The 17,817-nt window shown below is 41.0% G+C and overlaps 1 protein-coding gene across 1 annotated transcript in view; it reads left to right on the top strand.

Annotated features, from left to right (window-relative positions):
* ncanb (neurocan b) overlaps nucleotides 1-17,817 on the top strand; it is a 126,631-nt gene that overhangs the window by 96,789 nt on the left and 12,025 nt on the right. Inside the window, 3 exon segments of the mRNA XM_063890442.1 lie at nucleotides 11,218-11,376; nucleotides 13,827-13,909; nucleotides 14,407-14,551. Of these exon segments, the coding sequence (XP_063746512.1) occupies nucleotides 11,218-11,376; nucleotides 13,827-13,909; nucleotides 14,407-14,551 (387 nt within the window).

Here is a 17,817-nt window from a genome sequence, read left to right as displayed (position 1 = left end):
AGAGCGGTAGTAAATAAATAGCTCTTTAATCTAACAGTATTCCACATACTTGTTAACTCAAACTGTAGTTGCCCTTTTGATCTTCCACTGCAGGAAATGTAACTTCAGTAAGTCCTTTTTGTAATTTCCCCGGAGTCATGGCTTCCTTTTTTAATATTTATGCCTCTCCTGTGGTGCAGATCATACACAAACAAGAAAGTGAAAAAAGCCACAGAGGCTTAACAGTACATGGATTTGTATGTTGTGCTATGTACAACTGTGCTTCACGGCGTCTTTTCATAAATATACAGCCTCTTTAAATCAACGCAGATCATTAAATACTTTATCGGTTGAGTCTCACCAGTTTGGATTTCATTCTCCAGTAGCGCACAACCTACATACAGAGTTTCCAAACACACACACACACACACAAATAGGCACATGCTTAAGTACATCTCCATCCAGAATTTGCCTTTGATTTGACATGCACTTGGGCTGCTGGTACGTTTCCTCTCCTACTGCGTCGCTGCCTTGATGCCTGATTGGGAGCAGCAGGTCTGATTGTGTACATCTGAATTCTGTGTTTTCCCATAGCTTTATTTCTCGCTGCTCCATGCTTCCAGAAATATAGGATTCAGCAGTGAAAAGTACAATTTGCAGCAGGCGTTGCTCTGCCAGTTCGTTGTCATCTCAGTTTGATATCCAGAGGGGGGTCTGAACCGCGACATGAACGCTGGAAATGAACTCATTCGTTCCACCGAGGCTCCATCTATTTAAATGTCATCCAATTGGTCCCTGTCTCAGTGAAGTGGTCCGACTCTCTCTATCTCATTTCCTGTATGTTCTTGAATGTGCTGAAGAGGAGGGAGAGAGTGTTCAGAGGCTGAATAGATTCAATGGCTTTAACTTTTCTTTTTGGGGGGCATTTCTGCTTTATTTAATAGTGACAGAGAAGGATGAAAGAGAGAGGGCAACTGTGGCAATGACTTTAATGGCACATGCTCTGCTCTATGATCTAGGATCTACCAGGACAGCCCCTTTTGTCTTTTTCTGACTCTGTGTGAGCAATATAGATTCTCACTTGAGGGATTAAGATGCAAACCTACACGTATGCAAGTAAGACCATCAAACAAAGCCATGCAATTACAGTAACACAAACACTTTGCATCGCCGCTGGCAATATTTCAGTTGTTCCTGCAGAAAATCAGAGCGAGAAAACCGTTTCATTTTATTTGCAAGATGGTTCTTAGATTTGCTGAATATGTTCCTAATGTTTTCTGGCCATTTGCCCTTGCTGGCTTCAAAGGAAGTCTTCAATAAATTGCAGGTCGCTTACATTAATAGTTAACTTTACTGTCAGTATCAGTACGTTGTTTACAATATAATTCCTTCAAAACATGTTGTGTCTTTTTAGGATATGAGTTATGCTTGGTCATCATTTGCTAAAGTGTCTTTTAAAACGCTGTATATTGCAGATAAAGGACACCCATGCCGTTGTGATGTTACAATTAATACGTTGGCATTGAGGGTTGGCATTGAGTGGTAAAATAAATATATAGAGGATGCAAATGATGCAACAACAGCAACGTGCCTTACTAGCTAAATGTGTTTTAGTGCATTACATATAACAGTCACAATAATTTGATAATGGTCACTTTTTGCCTGTGTCCAGCCTGCATCTATACAAAATAAAATAAGTTAAAAGCCAACGTTGCAGTAGCTGTTATGTCAGACTTAGTAGTGTTTCTCCAACTGGCTCTGTGGCCCACCCCTCTGATGAAAGCGTTGTGAGCTAACAGCCTTGATTGCTGGGTTGATCTGGACCAATGCTGGCTCACTCTGGTTTGTTACCATGGTTATCCCATCAGAGAGTCAATATTTGTAATTTGACAGAGCTGAAGTCCTCCAGTTAATGCTCTGAAAGAGAAGAAGAAATGGCTTATTATTTTCCGCAATTATTTCACCTTTTTACAAGTAAGGAAGGCTGATTTATTACAGTGTTTTGTCCGTCACACACTTTAAAACATGAGAGCTCAATAAGGTATAATAGTGTTTAGACATTTTTCACGTTTTTAGGATATTTTAGGATTTAAAGGGGCCCAATTATGCTCATATTCAGGTTTTATTATTGTACTTTGTGCCTAGACTGGGACATGTTAGATGCTTTTATGTTCAAAAAGGTGCCCGTGCTGCAGCACCTCTTTACACCCTGAAACCAGAGCCCAGTCTGCTCTGATTGGTTAGCTGGCCGGCTCCGTTGTGATTGTGATTGATCAACTATTAAGAGATGTCCCGCCCCTTAGCCTATCACATACAATGTGTTGGAGCACTAGCCAATAGAGGTGCAAGTGTTACATTGTGATGTCACTATGTTACGGAAGTAAACTAAGGAGTCCAATGGAGGCTGGGGGGCGGGGGGATCTCCCTTTGGTGTGATCTTTTGGGATCTAAAACTTTGCCGACCATTTACATGTACTCTACAGGAGCCCTTGTAGTTGCCATGTAGTTGTAGAAAGCAGTTTTTCGACAGGTCTGTTTCAATAATGAATAGATATTTGTTGAAAAAAATCAAAAGGCAGTTTTGATTTGAGCAACGGAGACGTCATTCAGTTTTTTAACTCTCTCTCCCCCTAGCCCTGAGACTGACTGTTGAGTCCGTCCTGCCTTTTTTTAGACCCGCTGCCTAATCGGGGGAAGCAGGAACCAAATCTCTCTCAGCCTGACAGAAGTGAAAAGTGACAGAGGAAGAATTAACTGGTTTCTTCTCATCAGCTCCTTTCCTGCCGTCTCTCTTTTCATGCTGCGTTGACTCTGAAATTTGTTTCGCTCAGACTTTCCAGGGAGAAATCCAACATAACGTGCATGTGTAAGAGTGCAGATTTGATACTTTGCAATTCCTCTCCTGTAGACACCTCTGTTTCATGTTGTTTCCTTTCCTTTTCTCTCCCTAGCTTTCTGCTGTCATTCCCTGCACTCCTTGCATCTTTGTGTGCCTCTCATCTCTGGTGCACTGCAGGAGGTTTTGTCACCCTGTGTGAGTGTGTTTGTGTGTGAGTGTGCCTGTAGTCTGTGCAGGCCGCATCTGCTGTTCTGCAGTGACTGTGTGTGAAATGTTTGTGCGATGCTTAAGCATTTCCTAGAGCTGTGAAGTTGACATCTTGCACCTAACAGACCTTCACACAGCTACACATACACTGCAGTCCCTATCCCACATGCACAGCGACCCTGAACTTATCTAGACATTACCCGCAGGAGCTGTATGTGAGAACCCAAATGTCCAACTCAATTATCATACGATATTTCGCTTTATTTATTCAGCCGCTTATGGCAGTCGATCGGATTTGACTCTGAGCAGTAAACTACAGTGTTAATGACTCTTACTTACAAAACACACAAATGCTAAATGACACAATAATCCTCTAACAAACCGAATAATTACAAATTGAAAACAGAAAGCTTGCGTTAAAGGGATTGTCTGGATAATTAATCCCAAGTTTTACAAATGCGTTTGCTTCCACCCAAAACTCACAGGCATGCTCGCCAATTATCTTTCTACTTCTTCCCCTACTCTGTTGCCTGCCCTGCAACACTGGCAACTATGACTTGCAACTAAAGGTTGTGCAGCAGTCAGAGGGCAAACACACAGGCGATAGTGCCTGAGTTTTGCTTAGAAATATAAATGTTATGTTTGCAGGCTTTAGAAAGTGCAGTGAGACCATTGTATGTCATCACTATCTACTGAAACCAATATAATCCAGTGTAAAATAGCGTTTCAGGCACTGTGTCCCGCTCGTTCTACTGGCACAGGATACACACTTTAAAACACACTTGATACAAATGCACACGGTAATCATTTGACAGAAAAACAAAAGCTAGACAGAGTTACAGGAAACCTAAAGAAAAGTAGAGCAAAACTTCCCCTAAAGAGGACGGCGGGTGAATCTGGGGCAGACAGATAGGGCGACTTTTGAGTACGTTGATGCCAATAGCAACGCCAGAAACTGCAGATTGGAAGCAGCCAGCAGACAATGAACTCTAGCCGACACACTGAGACTAATGAGCAAGAGAGCAGACTGAGGGGAATCACTTCACAAAACTCTAGAGGCAGTCGCTCTGTCACTTCATCATTGTGCTCTCTTTTATCTGACCGCATTCCACCTTGTCTTTCACATATACATGCTCTCACAGTGAAGGTAATGTTCTTGTTATTTAAAGTCAGTAGCTGTGAATAAATGAGTGTATGATGATGCTCTGAATTGCAAACGTCTAAGCATATTATCTATCCTCTGACAGCTTATCCACAGGAACTACTTCCAAATTGGACACTTCCCTATTGACATACCATGCCGGTGCTTATGTGTGACGTAGTGAATCTTAATGAGGGCATATCTGAATTTGCAGGGGAACAGAGTTCCCTTGCTCTCACAGACCTGCATCAACATTCACTTTTTCACTCGTAACCTCACGGTTTACCCAAGTGTTTCGAATTCCTAACTCTATCTTGACTTTATTTGTCCCTAAGGAGCTCTGATTTTACACATCAAAGTGTTAGGGAGTACTGCTGAATGTGTAAATAGCTGTAAAAAAAAGTATGTTGAAACTTCGCAGTGTGCTGTGCAAAGTCAGATAAATAACTTTAAGTAATGTCACTTGCGTACTAAGTTTGATAATGAAAGAAATCCCAGGGTGTGGAGTCAGATGGAAGTGAGATACCTCTCTAACTTGTTAATCTTGCTAGCAGCTTCAGGCTAAATTAGCCGATATGAGCATCACAAAGCTGATCGCCAGGCCTACTGTTGGTGACCGTTCGTGTGTAATGTTGGCGCCAGATTTTGACAAAAAAGAGAATGCATGGCATGAAAAAATATTGTATGTCTTGTTCAGCTTTATACATTATTTGCTGACAATCTTGGGGATTTATGGCATTTAAAAGTGCTTTACAAAACATTCCAAACTTTTAAGAGCATTAAGATGTAATGCACGAGAAACACACATTTAAAAACTGTTTGATTTACGTATCATTTAAAGGTATCAGTCACTTAGCCCTTATCATGCCATTGCTTCTGGACCACTTGTGACCATTGTTGGAATCCCATTGGTCAATTAGACACGCTACTCCAAGTTTATCTCCCCTCTACACGCTCTACACTCTTGTTAAGCCTCACTACACTGAGCTGAACTTGTCGTCTAAAAACTGCTTTGTAACGTTTTGTAGTTCTTTGTTTACTGGTTTGTTTGTTTTTTACATCATCGTTATTACAGTTGTTGTTTTTGTGATCAAGTATCGGCTCTCAGAGTTGACAGAGAGGCTGAGAAGGAAGGCAGCTTGAGTTAACAGACTTTCCTAAGCTTCTGTTCTCTGTCCCTGAATGTACTGCCGCTGTCTAAACTGGTGACTCAGCAGAAAGCTTGTCTCAAAATTATTTTTTGTGCATCCTCTGGGCCTTTACAGGCTATCAATGCTAATGAAGATTAATGCATTCTAATAACACGACAAGAGGGATACGTGCCAAGACTGAGAAGAAAAGGGAACTGGAGCAACTTGGTTTACCGTGGGTTCTCCTGAAGAGAGAAGAAACACTGACAGGAGCTCAGGTGCATAAACACCGACACAGGCAGATGCACACAAAAAAATCCCTGAAATTTTGCCCAAGTCTGGCAAAAACTATTCAAATGGAATATCAGCGAGGCATCTCCCTCACTCCATATGCTTTTGTGTTCAAGACTTGCCAACTCTCCTCCTCACAGCAAGTTAGGAGTACTTTATTCTCATTCAAGGTGCTTAATTAGACAATTTTCCTGAAGCAACTGTCATTCTCTCTCCTGGGAGTCGTGGGAAGTTCAGGCAAAGAAAGAATGGAGTGGAAAATAGGGAAGAAGCACAGAAGCAGGTGTTACAATAGATGAAAAGAGGAGGAGCGTGAGAACAGTGAGCGTCCCTCTGCTGTGACTTAATAAAGGTTTCTGATGGAGCACTGTAAAACACTACTTTGGGCAGCGCTAGAGGTTCAGTGCACTTCTGATACTTCCAAGAAAACTGTCAAAGCACTTGGATGGCCAGGTTATAAAGCCTGGCTTACATTTACTGTCATCTCACAGTTATTTCCACCACAAAAAGTTTTAGGAACTTAGGAACCTGAACTTTGCATTACAGGAACTTGTTTCAGTTTGGTCGCTTGACTAAATGTCGCGAGCATGAATACAAAAATAAGTTGTATAGCTAAATTACTAATAGTGTGGAGAAAGTGTTCAGCAAAAAAACAAACGTTCTTTTGTTTATCATTTTTACTGGATAATGTATTATATATCTGTATGCAGTCAGCTGAGTTAATGGTTAATTACATAACGGCAGTGCATTAAGTATAAATGTTTCTGTGATGCCGCCACATTTTTGCTACACTATATTTATCTTTTTGTGAAGGGAAGGGATTCTAAACCATATTTTAGCAGCTTTTCCTTCATTTAAAACAACAAAGTCAATGCACATGCTAATTTTGGATAAGGAAATTAGGAAATAATAAGCTTAACATTACTACTTATGTCCTGGTGATTTCATAACTAAACAATTCACTTTCCATAGCGGCACACTGATAGATTATTATCTGCTCATTCTCTCTAAATAATACTAATGCAGACAACAATACACAAATATGTCGAGTGTGTGTGCTGTTCTCCCCTTTCACCAATTAGACACTGTGTCCATATTAAGCGACTTTTCATCTTTTGCCCTTGCGGCCCTGACTTTTACCTCTGCCTCCCCCCTCAGCATCACTCTGCATAGACACGTGTATGGGTAAATTATGCAGAATGAGCCTTAAGACTGGCATCAGTCATTCATGTTGCACTCTGAGGCTGTATTACTGTAACATCCATAACTCCGGATTGTGAGAATAACACTATTAAGATGTTCCATTTAGCAATATTGCACTTGTATCAACCATTAATAATTAAACAGTCTGTTTTTACATTCTTCTTAAATTGTCACCTTTTGTTGCTGGTTATCTATCAGCAGACTCCCTCTATGTCTCTCTCTCTCATTTCTCACTCCTCTCTCTCTGGACTGCTGTCGGCTTGCAAATGGCACACTGAGCTGTCAGCCTTCTGAGCGTCACACAGGGAGGAGGCAGAATGGCACACACACATGTACACACCGTTTCGTCATTCAGGGATCTAAAAAAAAGGGGAGCAGTAGAAATTTCTCTTGGTGATGTGGATAAACGAGCCAATCATTCATCTGGAAGTGTACGACTTTTATTTCCTAACTGCCGCTCACCAAAGTCTGTGGGAACATTAATCGCTGAAACATACCCCCTGCCTCTCTCTTTGCCTGACAGAGGGGAAATAGGAAAAAGAAGACGACTTAAGTAATGTCTAAATATTTGAAGAGGATGATGTGATGTCGGGCTTTGAGCGTCACTGTCAGCGAGTGGGAGAAGAAATCAGCAGAGACTAGGTTGAAGATCTGAGGGGGAGAAAACATGCCTATTTACTTTATTCCTCTGATTTTCTTTCTCTCCACATCTCTTGGTCTCTCTGTTTCTGTGACTCCTTTGCTTTATTTTCCTGTTTCTCTGTTTGCAGAGCTCCCACCGTGCAATGAAAATCCTATATCCCAGGCTCCTCCAACAACTCAACATACATAATGCAAATAAGATAAATAAAATAGTGCTTGCATGTGTGTGTGTGTGTGTGTGTGTGTGTGTGTGTGTGTGTGTGTGTGTGTGTGTGTGTGTGTGTGTGTGTGTGTGTGTGTGTGTGTGTGTGTGTGTGTGTGTGTGTGTGTGTGTGATTTATAATTCTTGTTTTTAGCTATTAGTGGCCAGCATTGGTCTTACATTACAGATTCACAGCAGTCAGTGTGTGATCGAATGAAGGTGTGCATATTTAAAGAAAGTGTGTCTCTGAAACACCTACCCTGACTCTCCTGTCCCTGTTTCTGTAGATAATAAACCGTAGGGCCACCTTCATGAGCCAAACTGGACCCACTCCCAATGACAATACAATGCACAGCTGCCATGTGGGCAAACATTTTGAGAAGGAAGCTTCCAGGTCTGATGACGGAGTGAGTAAATTATCAGTCAGCAGAGGAAATAACAGCAGCAGGGTTTGATTTTTGGTCTCATAAGAACAGAGATTACCGTAGTTACATCGTTCTACCTAATGCTAATCTACTGCTCTCTGCTCAGAGGCAAACAGTCTGTGCTACAGGGAACATGTTGGCTGCAAACTCCTGACTCTAATGCAGCCAGCCTCCTGTAAAACTGTGATAAATTCCCAGTGTTAACCTGGTCATAAATGTCCGGTGAGTTCATTTACAATTCTCATAAAGGGTCATTATTTAAAATATTTTAGAGTTTGATAGTGTTAGCTTGTATGAAAGCAAAGGAAATGTTTGAAGGAAACCAAGGATTGAGTAGAACCCAAACATTATAGACGGACACAGTACTCATGTTCAAAAGTATACGTATATTATTGTTTCCCCTGTGGATTATGTAAGGAAATCTGTAAGAGGGCAAAATCCGAACAGGAAGTAATCCCAGGATCATCTTTCAATAAAAAAATGGGGCTAACCAGAAAGCCACTGAGCCACCCAGACGAGGCTGAAAAGGTTAAAGTGGCTAATTGGATTTCATGTCATTAGCTTGTTTTGAGGTCATCAGATCCCATCCCCAGTCAACCATGAGAACCTTGAGCAGGTCAAGACTTGGATTAATCATCCACAGTAACAATAACTGTAGTCAGAGCTACTCGCTTAACCGCTCAGAAGAAATTAATAGATCCAGTAACAGAAGTGAGGCGGTAATTTTACAATTCCTCGATTATCTGAGCTGAAGTTCAAAGAGGAACTCAAGCATTAATCATCTGTATTGAACAATTCAATTAAATAATTGTGATGTGCAGGTTGAACATAAGAGCTCATACTCTTCTTACTTGATTTTGATTAACATGAAGAACAAATCATTAAGTTCTTGTTACTTTAAGAGACCGACCATTTTCTAAAAGTAGTACGACTCGAGCAAAACCCAGAGGTGATGACTCACTACTGTAGTCTGCATGTATGTTAAATCTTGTTTGTAAAGACTCTGTAAATTCAGATTAGAATGACAGGAATACATCTTAGTGTCATTTTTAAATAGTTCTGTTCAACTGACGTGGATTTATGATTTCAAAATGTCTGTGGTGTGACGATTCTCATTTCATATGTAAAGAAATGCAAATAGTTATTGAGGGAGTAGTTAGTTTGGCGTACATCCAGGGGCCTCTTTTGAAGTTGCGATGAGTACGCTGATAGTCATCGAGCATCGTCAATCACATTTCTACTTGAGTAAGGCATCATTTATTTTAATATGCGTCGTAAAGGTCAATTACCAAGTTTGTTACCACCTCATAATACTTGATGAACACCTGGCTTAACCTGCGTAATTTAAAACAGAAAAGAAAAATTGATAAAAACAAGTAGCCATGCAAAACGTTTGGTTGTGTCAAACACTTTTACGTTTGAGACATTTTGATTTGAATAACTTAGTACGGGATTACTAAAGCTTTTGGTACTTGACGGTTTTCGGATGCATTGAAGTAACTCTGCCCATGACTCAATGTCACAGCGATAATAGAACATTTCTTTACATTATAGGACTCTGTTTCAACTCAATAATCGCTTTTCGGATAGACCAGTGGAGGAATGATTGACAGACATTTGCCTCCATACATTTCCCAGATAACTTTTCTCTCTTTATTCTTCACTGCTCTCTTTCTATCTGCAGCCAGCATGCACATGTGAATGTTTAACTGATAACACACTTATCTGTGTCTGACCTAGAGCCTTTCAGCTTTACAGTATGTTAACTGAATGAGACATGAAGAAGACATGACACTTCTGAGTCAAGTATATCTTAACATGCTATTGTATGTTGGATATACTGTAGGTTATTTACACCTCACTCATCATCATTGCTCACATTCAGTAAGAGTGAATCAATTTTGCACTTACTGGATTTGTGAACCACTTCTGAGCCATGAGAAAGAATATATAAATATATGTTGAAATATTTAAGTTGCATGCCAACTGAGTTTGTTTTGCAAACATAACATACTGTTAGACCAACAAGACCTTGAACCGAGATAGCAGATTGGCTGGGACCCGATGCATTGCATGTTGGAAAAGAGTGTCATTGTACGTCAGGCAGCCCTGAACAACATGGTGAATGGAGCAGAGCTTAAAGGTATACTAAAAGCACCTAACTTCTCAATGAAGTATGAAGGTTTCAAGGTCCTTATATTATATCACATTGTAGAAGGGCTTTCATAATGGACTCCTCTCCTCTCTGCCTCTTTTTCGGCCCAAACTGCATCTCTCTGCATACTAAGCAGGGCCCCATACGGCCCAATTTGCACCACGCAATTTACTGGTGTCGCTTCACATTTGGAGGAGGAAAAGCAGAGGCATTTTCCCTGATCCCCACCCTGCAGGGAGGGAGGAGGTGAGGATGAGGCGGGAGAGAGGAGGTTGCTTAGCTGACGGATAAAGCCTGAACCACCTCAAATCCACCATTCATTTCCACATTTTCAGATACACAGACGTTTGCACACATACACAATCCAGCATTGAACCGAAAGCCACACACACACATCTGAAACGTACAGCTCATAACACCCACCTAACCCCCCTGACAGATGAGGGGCGATAGATGAGAGAGATGAAGGAAGAGGAGGAGGAAAGGATGGGTGGGGGGAGAGTGTGTGTGTGCTGACAGGACTGTGACAGGGCTTAATTACCAAGCGAGCGCTGTGCACTGGAAGCCATTTCTAAGGATTGTTGTCGTTTGAATAGATTAAAACGCCCTTTCACTGGTCTAAGCTGTCTCACCGCCGGCTTGCCTCTGCTGCGGATTAAAAGTCCAAGTCAAATCAAAGAGATGAAGAGAGAGATGGAGAGTCACATTGGGCACTTAAAGCAAGATGGTGCTGAAGAGAAGAAGAGTGGGAAAGGCAATATATAGATTTTGCGTACTGCAGGACATTAGGAATATGCTGTGTCGATACAAAAACAAATACAAAAGAATAATGGTTGTTGCCCTCTTAGTCCTCAATCCTGCATCCCTGTGCAAAGCAGTTATTCTGTGGGTGCTAACGATTTTTTTAAAACCCACATTTCTCTTATCATGGATTTCCCGTTGACTAATTGCTGTCTTTTTCAATTACCTCCCCCTTCTTTTTGCAAATTGCCCTTTCCACCAGACACTGAGGGCTGCGAGCACACATGGAGGAAGTTCCACGGCCACTGCTACAGGTACTTCAGCCGGAGACACACCTGGGAGGACGCCGAAAAGGACTGCAGAGAGCACAGCGGACACCTGGCCAGTGTCCACACCCTGGCCGAGCAGAACTTTATCAGAGGTGGGTGGAGGTCAAGAACAGAGCGATAACAAGAACAAACTTGGCAAAGAAAGAGAACATGATTTACACTGCAGGAAGTCGGACCAATTTATGTTTTGCAAAGTCATAGAAGTGTTCAGAGTTACCTAGGAACTTTTAGTTGGAGTTTTTCCCAGTTTTATTCTCATTGGAATACAAATTTTCTCAAAACAATTAAATCACCAAATTGAATCTTCAGTGATCAAGAAAAAGAGTCTGGAGCTAGGCTAGGAGCTTTGAAAGGATGAACTATGCTCAGCTATGAGCAAAAGCTAAATGCTATTGCTAGCATGACAACCTGCTCACAGGGATAATGCTAACACATTCATATTTAGCAGGTATAATGTTAACTTTTATCTTAATTTTAACATATCTTCATGCTTCAAATGTTCAATTCTAACATCTTAAAATTAGCGCTAAACTCAAACAACGTTCAGGTATTTGGTCTAAAAACCTTACTATTACACAGATAAATGTTTCTGAGTTAATGATGGATGAAAAGTCCGGTTATAGCCAAGGCAATTACAGTTTGTCCTGTGGGGTAATGACTTTAACTAATATACTCATAGACAATCCTCCAAGTCCTGAAATGGTCTTACTGTGTTGCTTCACATCTCTATAAAATATCTGGCTTCTCTTACAGCCACCAATCAGTTTAAATAATTGCACTTACACAGACTTTATAATCCAACCAGCTCTCCTTCAGCTGTCTGCCTGCAACACGCTGCTTTTACTAGCTGTGAGTGATATCTACTCTTCTTCATTATTATTACCATAACTTGGCAATAGCAGCTCTTGCCTTATGTATATTCCATAACCCAGTGATGAATGTCAGTCTGGTTCTGCTTAGAATAACCTTTGAGGAGGTTTATAGCACACCCTGCTGAAGAACACCCTCAGGAGCCGAGTTTGTTCAGCCAAATAAATGTGTATTACCATTTGTTGCAATAAAAAGGTGCTTTAGGCTCTGATAAATTGTCTATGACAGAACATTTAATACACTTCCCTATTCCTTCTTAGGGTGGGATTTGTCTTGAAACAGGTGAAAAATCTACACGAGGTCACCTCATTTGAAACTGAGTTAAATAAGACCAGTATTAGGACAAAAACTGAGCTTGATTTTTGTGGGAAAGATGTGAAAATATCACATGCCAGAAGCTTGTATTAAAAAGAAAAAATGATTTGATGACTCATTGATTAAATGGTTGTCATGTATAGCGAAATCAACCCACCTGCTATTTCAAGCATGTTATCCTGAATTATTTCCAAATGCTATACACCATTTTTTTTGCCAATTTTACATGCTGTTCTTTATCCCTTATTTTCCTATACTTAGCTTTTGGCCCCTGGCAGTGCTCTTCATCCACATGTTGTCAAATGGCCAGATCACAAGCCCCAGTCTCCTGTAATATTGAATCCACCTTGAACAGATGCCAGTACAGTGCCATCTATCAGGCGCCCATCTTTCTTCCACACGTGCACGGTTACCAAAAAGTGTGTTTAATTGCCTCGAAAATGGAAGTCTCCACCCCTGCAATAAGAGGATCAGAGCCATTAGGAAGATTAATGGGCCTGTTAATGATGTTCAGCAGATACACCATGATTGAAATTCTATTACGTATGTGCAAGCATGTGCACGCGCCAATGCAACCCTGCACACAGACCCCCCCAAACACACAAATGAGATTAACCCAAAACACCATTAGTGGGGGTTTTTCTTTCACACTAAAAGACTCTTGTCACCAGTTTATCAGAGGGACGATCCCTGCTGCTGTTTAGCTCCAGGACTGTGTGTATGGAGCCTGTTGCACAAAGAATAACCCTGCAGCACAATATGTAACATTAATGAGCACTAAATTGGTTTTATACATATAGTAAAGAACAGCTTACCAGTCAGGGGGATATTACTGAACCTGTTGTAGTATAATTTCTGCTACTCTATAAAACCTTTTTGTCGTATGAAGACTGTACCCTTATGATGACATTATAGAGCTTTATGCACGAGAAACTAAATGTCAGGCAGCTTTCCTATTGTTTTTATTACCCATATTTCAACCTCAACCCCCATAATGATGACCTATTCTGCTTGAAATATGTTAGCACCGTACTGCACTTTGTAACATACATTTTTATTGCATTAAAGAGAATTAAAACTCCTTTTTCTAGACCGGGTTGCTTTTGTTTTGAACCCGCAAACATTGTAGTACAACGGTTTGACACAAATCTATTCCACTTCAAAACAGCGTTCTTCCATTTACTATGCACACGTTTTACTTACAGCAAAACATTGTTTTAGACCTGGCTGAGGTGGAAAAGTTTGTGTAATGATACAAACAATGCGCTCAACTCCCATTACATTGACAGGCTGTGTGTATAATTGAGTGTACTATAGGTATCTCCACTGTATTCATGTCCTGTTACCTTCTTCTCAGGTCTAAGCCATGACAACACATGGATCGGGTTAAATGATCGCACAGTGGAGGACGACTTTCAGTGGACCGACAAGATGGATCTGGTGAGTAACCACATGTGTTTGTTTTCTCTCGTAGTCAGCTGATCATCCCGTAGAGTTTAAGATCCCAGTGGAAGCATATTCATTTGGATTTACTTGCAGTAACACAGCATCAAACATCCTGATCAGGAGTTAACTGAAGAGATACTTAACCGTGATTTCTGTTCCCTGTTTCCTATAGCTTGAGATTTCATTAAAAAGGTTTTGCAATACAGCTTTATCTACCTATGACAACACATATTCAGTATGCACTTAGACAGGATGCTCTCTTTTTTTGCTTTCTAGCTTTCCATCATTACATACAAAAACACCGCTAGGTCAAATGGAAACCAAGAATTTAGGGGTAGATAAATAAATCATGTTCTACAAAGAGTTTATTGATATAAAACAAGTAGTAGTTTCTGATGTTGAAAAGAAAAATGTTAATTGAAGTTTTAAACCTGCATATACAGTAGTTGATTGGCTAAATGTTTGTCTCTTTTTTGTGCATGTATGTGCAGCAATATGAGAACTGGCGCGAGAACCAGCCGGACAACTTCTTCGCTGGAGGAGAAGACTGCGTGGTCATGATCGCTCATGAGAACGGCAAATGGAACGACGTGCCATGCAACTACAATTTGCCCTACGTCTGCAAGAAGGGAACAGGTGAGAGCAAAGGGGTGGATGGAGGGAGAGGAGAGAGTAGCGTGGAGTACGCTGCGACTTCAACAGCTGATTAAAATGAATGACAGAGAGGTGAGGAGGCAGAGTAGCAGGATGTAAAACTGTAGAAAGGCTGAGAGGATTTAAACAGTGAGACGGCGAGGAATCGGACAGAAGGAGACAGTGAGACGGAGAAAAAAGGGCAAAGGAGAAATAACCTCACTATGCTGTCAGTTCTTTAGTCTGAAATCCTAAAGGGGAGTCGTGAGAAATGAGAAAAGATGACAGGATGTTCTTAAAGTCGTTTTTTTTTTTCTTATCTGAAGGGGCTTACAATCGTTGCAGCCTTTTTCTGAAACGACATGTACCATCAGTGGCTTCTGAACATCCTGGCTATACAGTACTTACCATTACACACAGTGCAACAGATTAGCACCATACCTCTTCAATCAGTCCACATGCTTCAGGTTCACACTCATTACTGCTCTCTCCAGCTCAGCGCTCCCTCTTATATCTCTCATAATCCTGCATCACGACTTTGAAAAGTTCTCCACGTTCTTCTCATCACGGCTCCATCTCCTCCGACAAATGTTCTGTTTTACTAAGGTGAAGCAGGTCTTGAGGCGGAACGTACTTTCTGCTCCATGTTCAGGAAACTTTAACTCAGCAAAACGAGAAGAGCAAACGTATTGGATGGTTATGTGCTGCTCCCTCCGCTTCATGTCCCCTGTTGGCCACTTGATGCTCCTCTGAGAGCCACATCATCAGCCACAATCACAGCTTTGTTTTGCCACACATTTGCATATACTAGATCAGGCTAATGACCGATGGCAAAATGACAAACATAATATAAGCTATGAACAGCTAGGCAGACAGGTTTAGAGAAATACCAGGAAACAACCTCGCCTGAAGCTTTGACAAAAAATGTCTCACTTTGATAAACGTTTGTGGCATCATCAACGTAATGCCATCGTGATCTGGACAAAAATAATGATGACAGGTGCGATTTTTGGTATGTTAAATGAATTGCACTTATCAAGCCTTTGCAAACCTTCAAAGAACGTTTACATATAAAGGTCAGCATTCCCATATACACACATACAAGGTGCTAAAATTAAATCTTTCCTGGTCAAGTCTGTAGTATTTTGGGGGTTTCTGATTGTGAATAAGGGAGAGATAGATGCAGCAAAGGCCCCTAACCAGACTCAAATTGAAGTCGTTTGGGTTTATTGTCAGCGTTGAATCTATACTCACTGATAGAACTGAACAAAATTGCTTCCCTCATTGTCCCTGTTGTATTATATTTGATGATCTTTAACATAAAAGCCTCAAAGGCTTTACTAATGGTCATTATGTTAATTTAGGCAAATGACTCATGCTTTAACAGATGGTTTTTCTTCAGAGGATACAAGCGTGAGAGTGTACTTCTAGAGCATCAGGCGACGAACACATCTGATCCTCTGTTCTTGTATGAAAGGGAAGGTATTTCACTCACAAACACAGTGTTGCACAACCTCTGATGAACACTGTCACAAGTCCCCAGCATCCGGCCCACCTCTGACCTTAATCAGTCATTTACAATCACCAGCATCTTTTCATCTTCCCCCCGCCTCCCGTCAGCCTCCTCTTTCACTCTAACTAACCCCATGTTATGTCTTGTCTTATCAGTGGAGTTTGTCAGCTCCATGCTGAGTATTCTCTGCGCCGCTTTCTGGTTCTCAAAGCACATGTGACGTGTTTGTCTGCTGCTTATCAGCGGCCCCTGAGCCTGATGAGGCCATAACAGAACCATGAGAGCCTTTCGGACACCTCAATCAGCCGCCCAGCATGATGTGTCATGCAGATTGTGAAGATATATTTGTCATATAACTGAAAATAGGTGAGACTGTCATCTGATGAGATGATGGTCAGATCCAAAGGAAAGACAGCCAGACTCATGAAACCTAGCATTTGCACAACCCACTCACAGAAGCCTCTAATGTGAATCACACAATGTATCAAATGTTGGAAAACCTGTTTCTGATTTCCTACAAATGTCTCTACCTTTAGCTATCTAGCCAGCTACATTTCTGCATAATGATGAAGAAAATGTAAACTGACAGCTTTGTCTTCTATTGTACAAAAAAAATCCAGATCATTTAAGCATCACCTGAGGTCCAGGCCCTTCTTAATACAGAACCTCAAAAATGATTTTTACATGAACACTTTTATAATCTGGAGTGACTTTCAACCTTTTATTGTAGAGCAATACATTTCATAGCTATGAATCCAGGGATTTACTACGAAAATCAGCAGTATTTAATTGCTGCATCAACACTGTATAAAAGCACAGTGAAACTGACCAAGTTTTAAACTTATATTTGGATTCAAGTAATGAGAGTCACGTATACTTCTGCCTCTGAGCTCTTCCAGGAAGTATGAGAAGGATTTTGCCCACAAGAGGACATGTACGTTTTACAAAGACGTTCCATTATCTTGATGGGTCATTATGTACAGAGACAGGAAATCAAATTTTGCATGACAGTCTCGGCGTGCTCTGGGAGATGATATGTCGATCGTCAGTGCCTTTAGCAGTTGATGTGTCCGTTGGTGTGTAATGTAATCATTGTTGGATACACATTGTGTTGCGTAAAACTGTCATTGCTGAAATGTATTTTGAAAGTAAGGGGAAAAACCTATTTACATTTTATAGGAATTATACAACCAGCTTGTGTGTGTGTGTGTGTGTGTGTGTGTGTGTGTGTGTGTGTGTGTGTGTGTGTGTGTGTGTGTGTGTGTGTGTGTGTGTGTGTGTGTGTGTGTGTGTGTGTGTGTGTGTGTGTGTGTGTGTGTGTGTGTGTGTGTGTGTGTGTGTGTGTGTGTGTGTGTGCGTGCATATAGCTGTACCAGTTTGAGATAGTATAGCGCACAAGGCAAGTGTGTGTGTGTGTGTGTGTGTGTGTGTGTGTGTGTGTGTGTGTGTGTGTGTGTGTGTACGTACTCAAAAAGTACAAACACTCCTATAGAGTAGTGCAGTGATGATTTCATTTCTTAGGCGGACAGAGAACTAAGCAATGCAAGTGTTCCCTAGACATAAAGTCAATTGGATTTTACTATCGCAGAAAAAAGGGTCTTTGGCAAACACACGTTTATGATACTTTGTTCATAAATGTGTTCTCCACATATAAACACCTCGTTGTGTTTTTTGAAGCATAAATGCAATTGGTAGTAGCAAGGAAACCAAACATATGAAATTCGAACTAATTTCCAGGTAGTGAGACTCTTCCTGC

The sequence above is a fragment of the Eleginops maclovinus genome, chromosome 9 (genome assembly GCF_036324505.1).
Source record: "Eleginops maclovinus isolate JMC-PN-2008 ecotype Puerto Natales chromosome 9, JC_Emac_rtc_rv5, whole genome shotgun sequence".
In the NCBI taxonomy this organism is placed as follows: Eukaryota; Metazoa; Chordata; class Actinopteri; order Perciformes; family Eleginopidae; genus Eleginops; species Eleginops maclovinus.
This window is presented reverse-complemented; position numbering and strand designations above follow the sequence as displayed.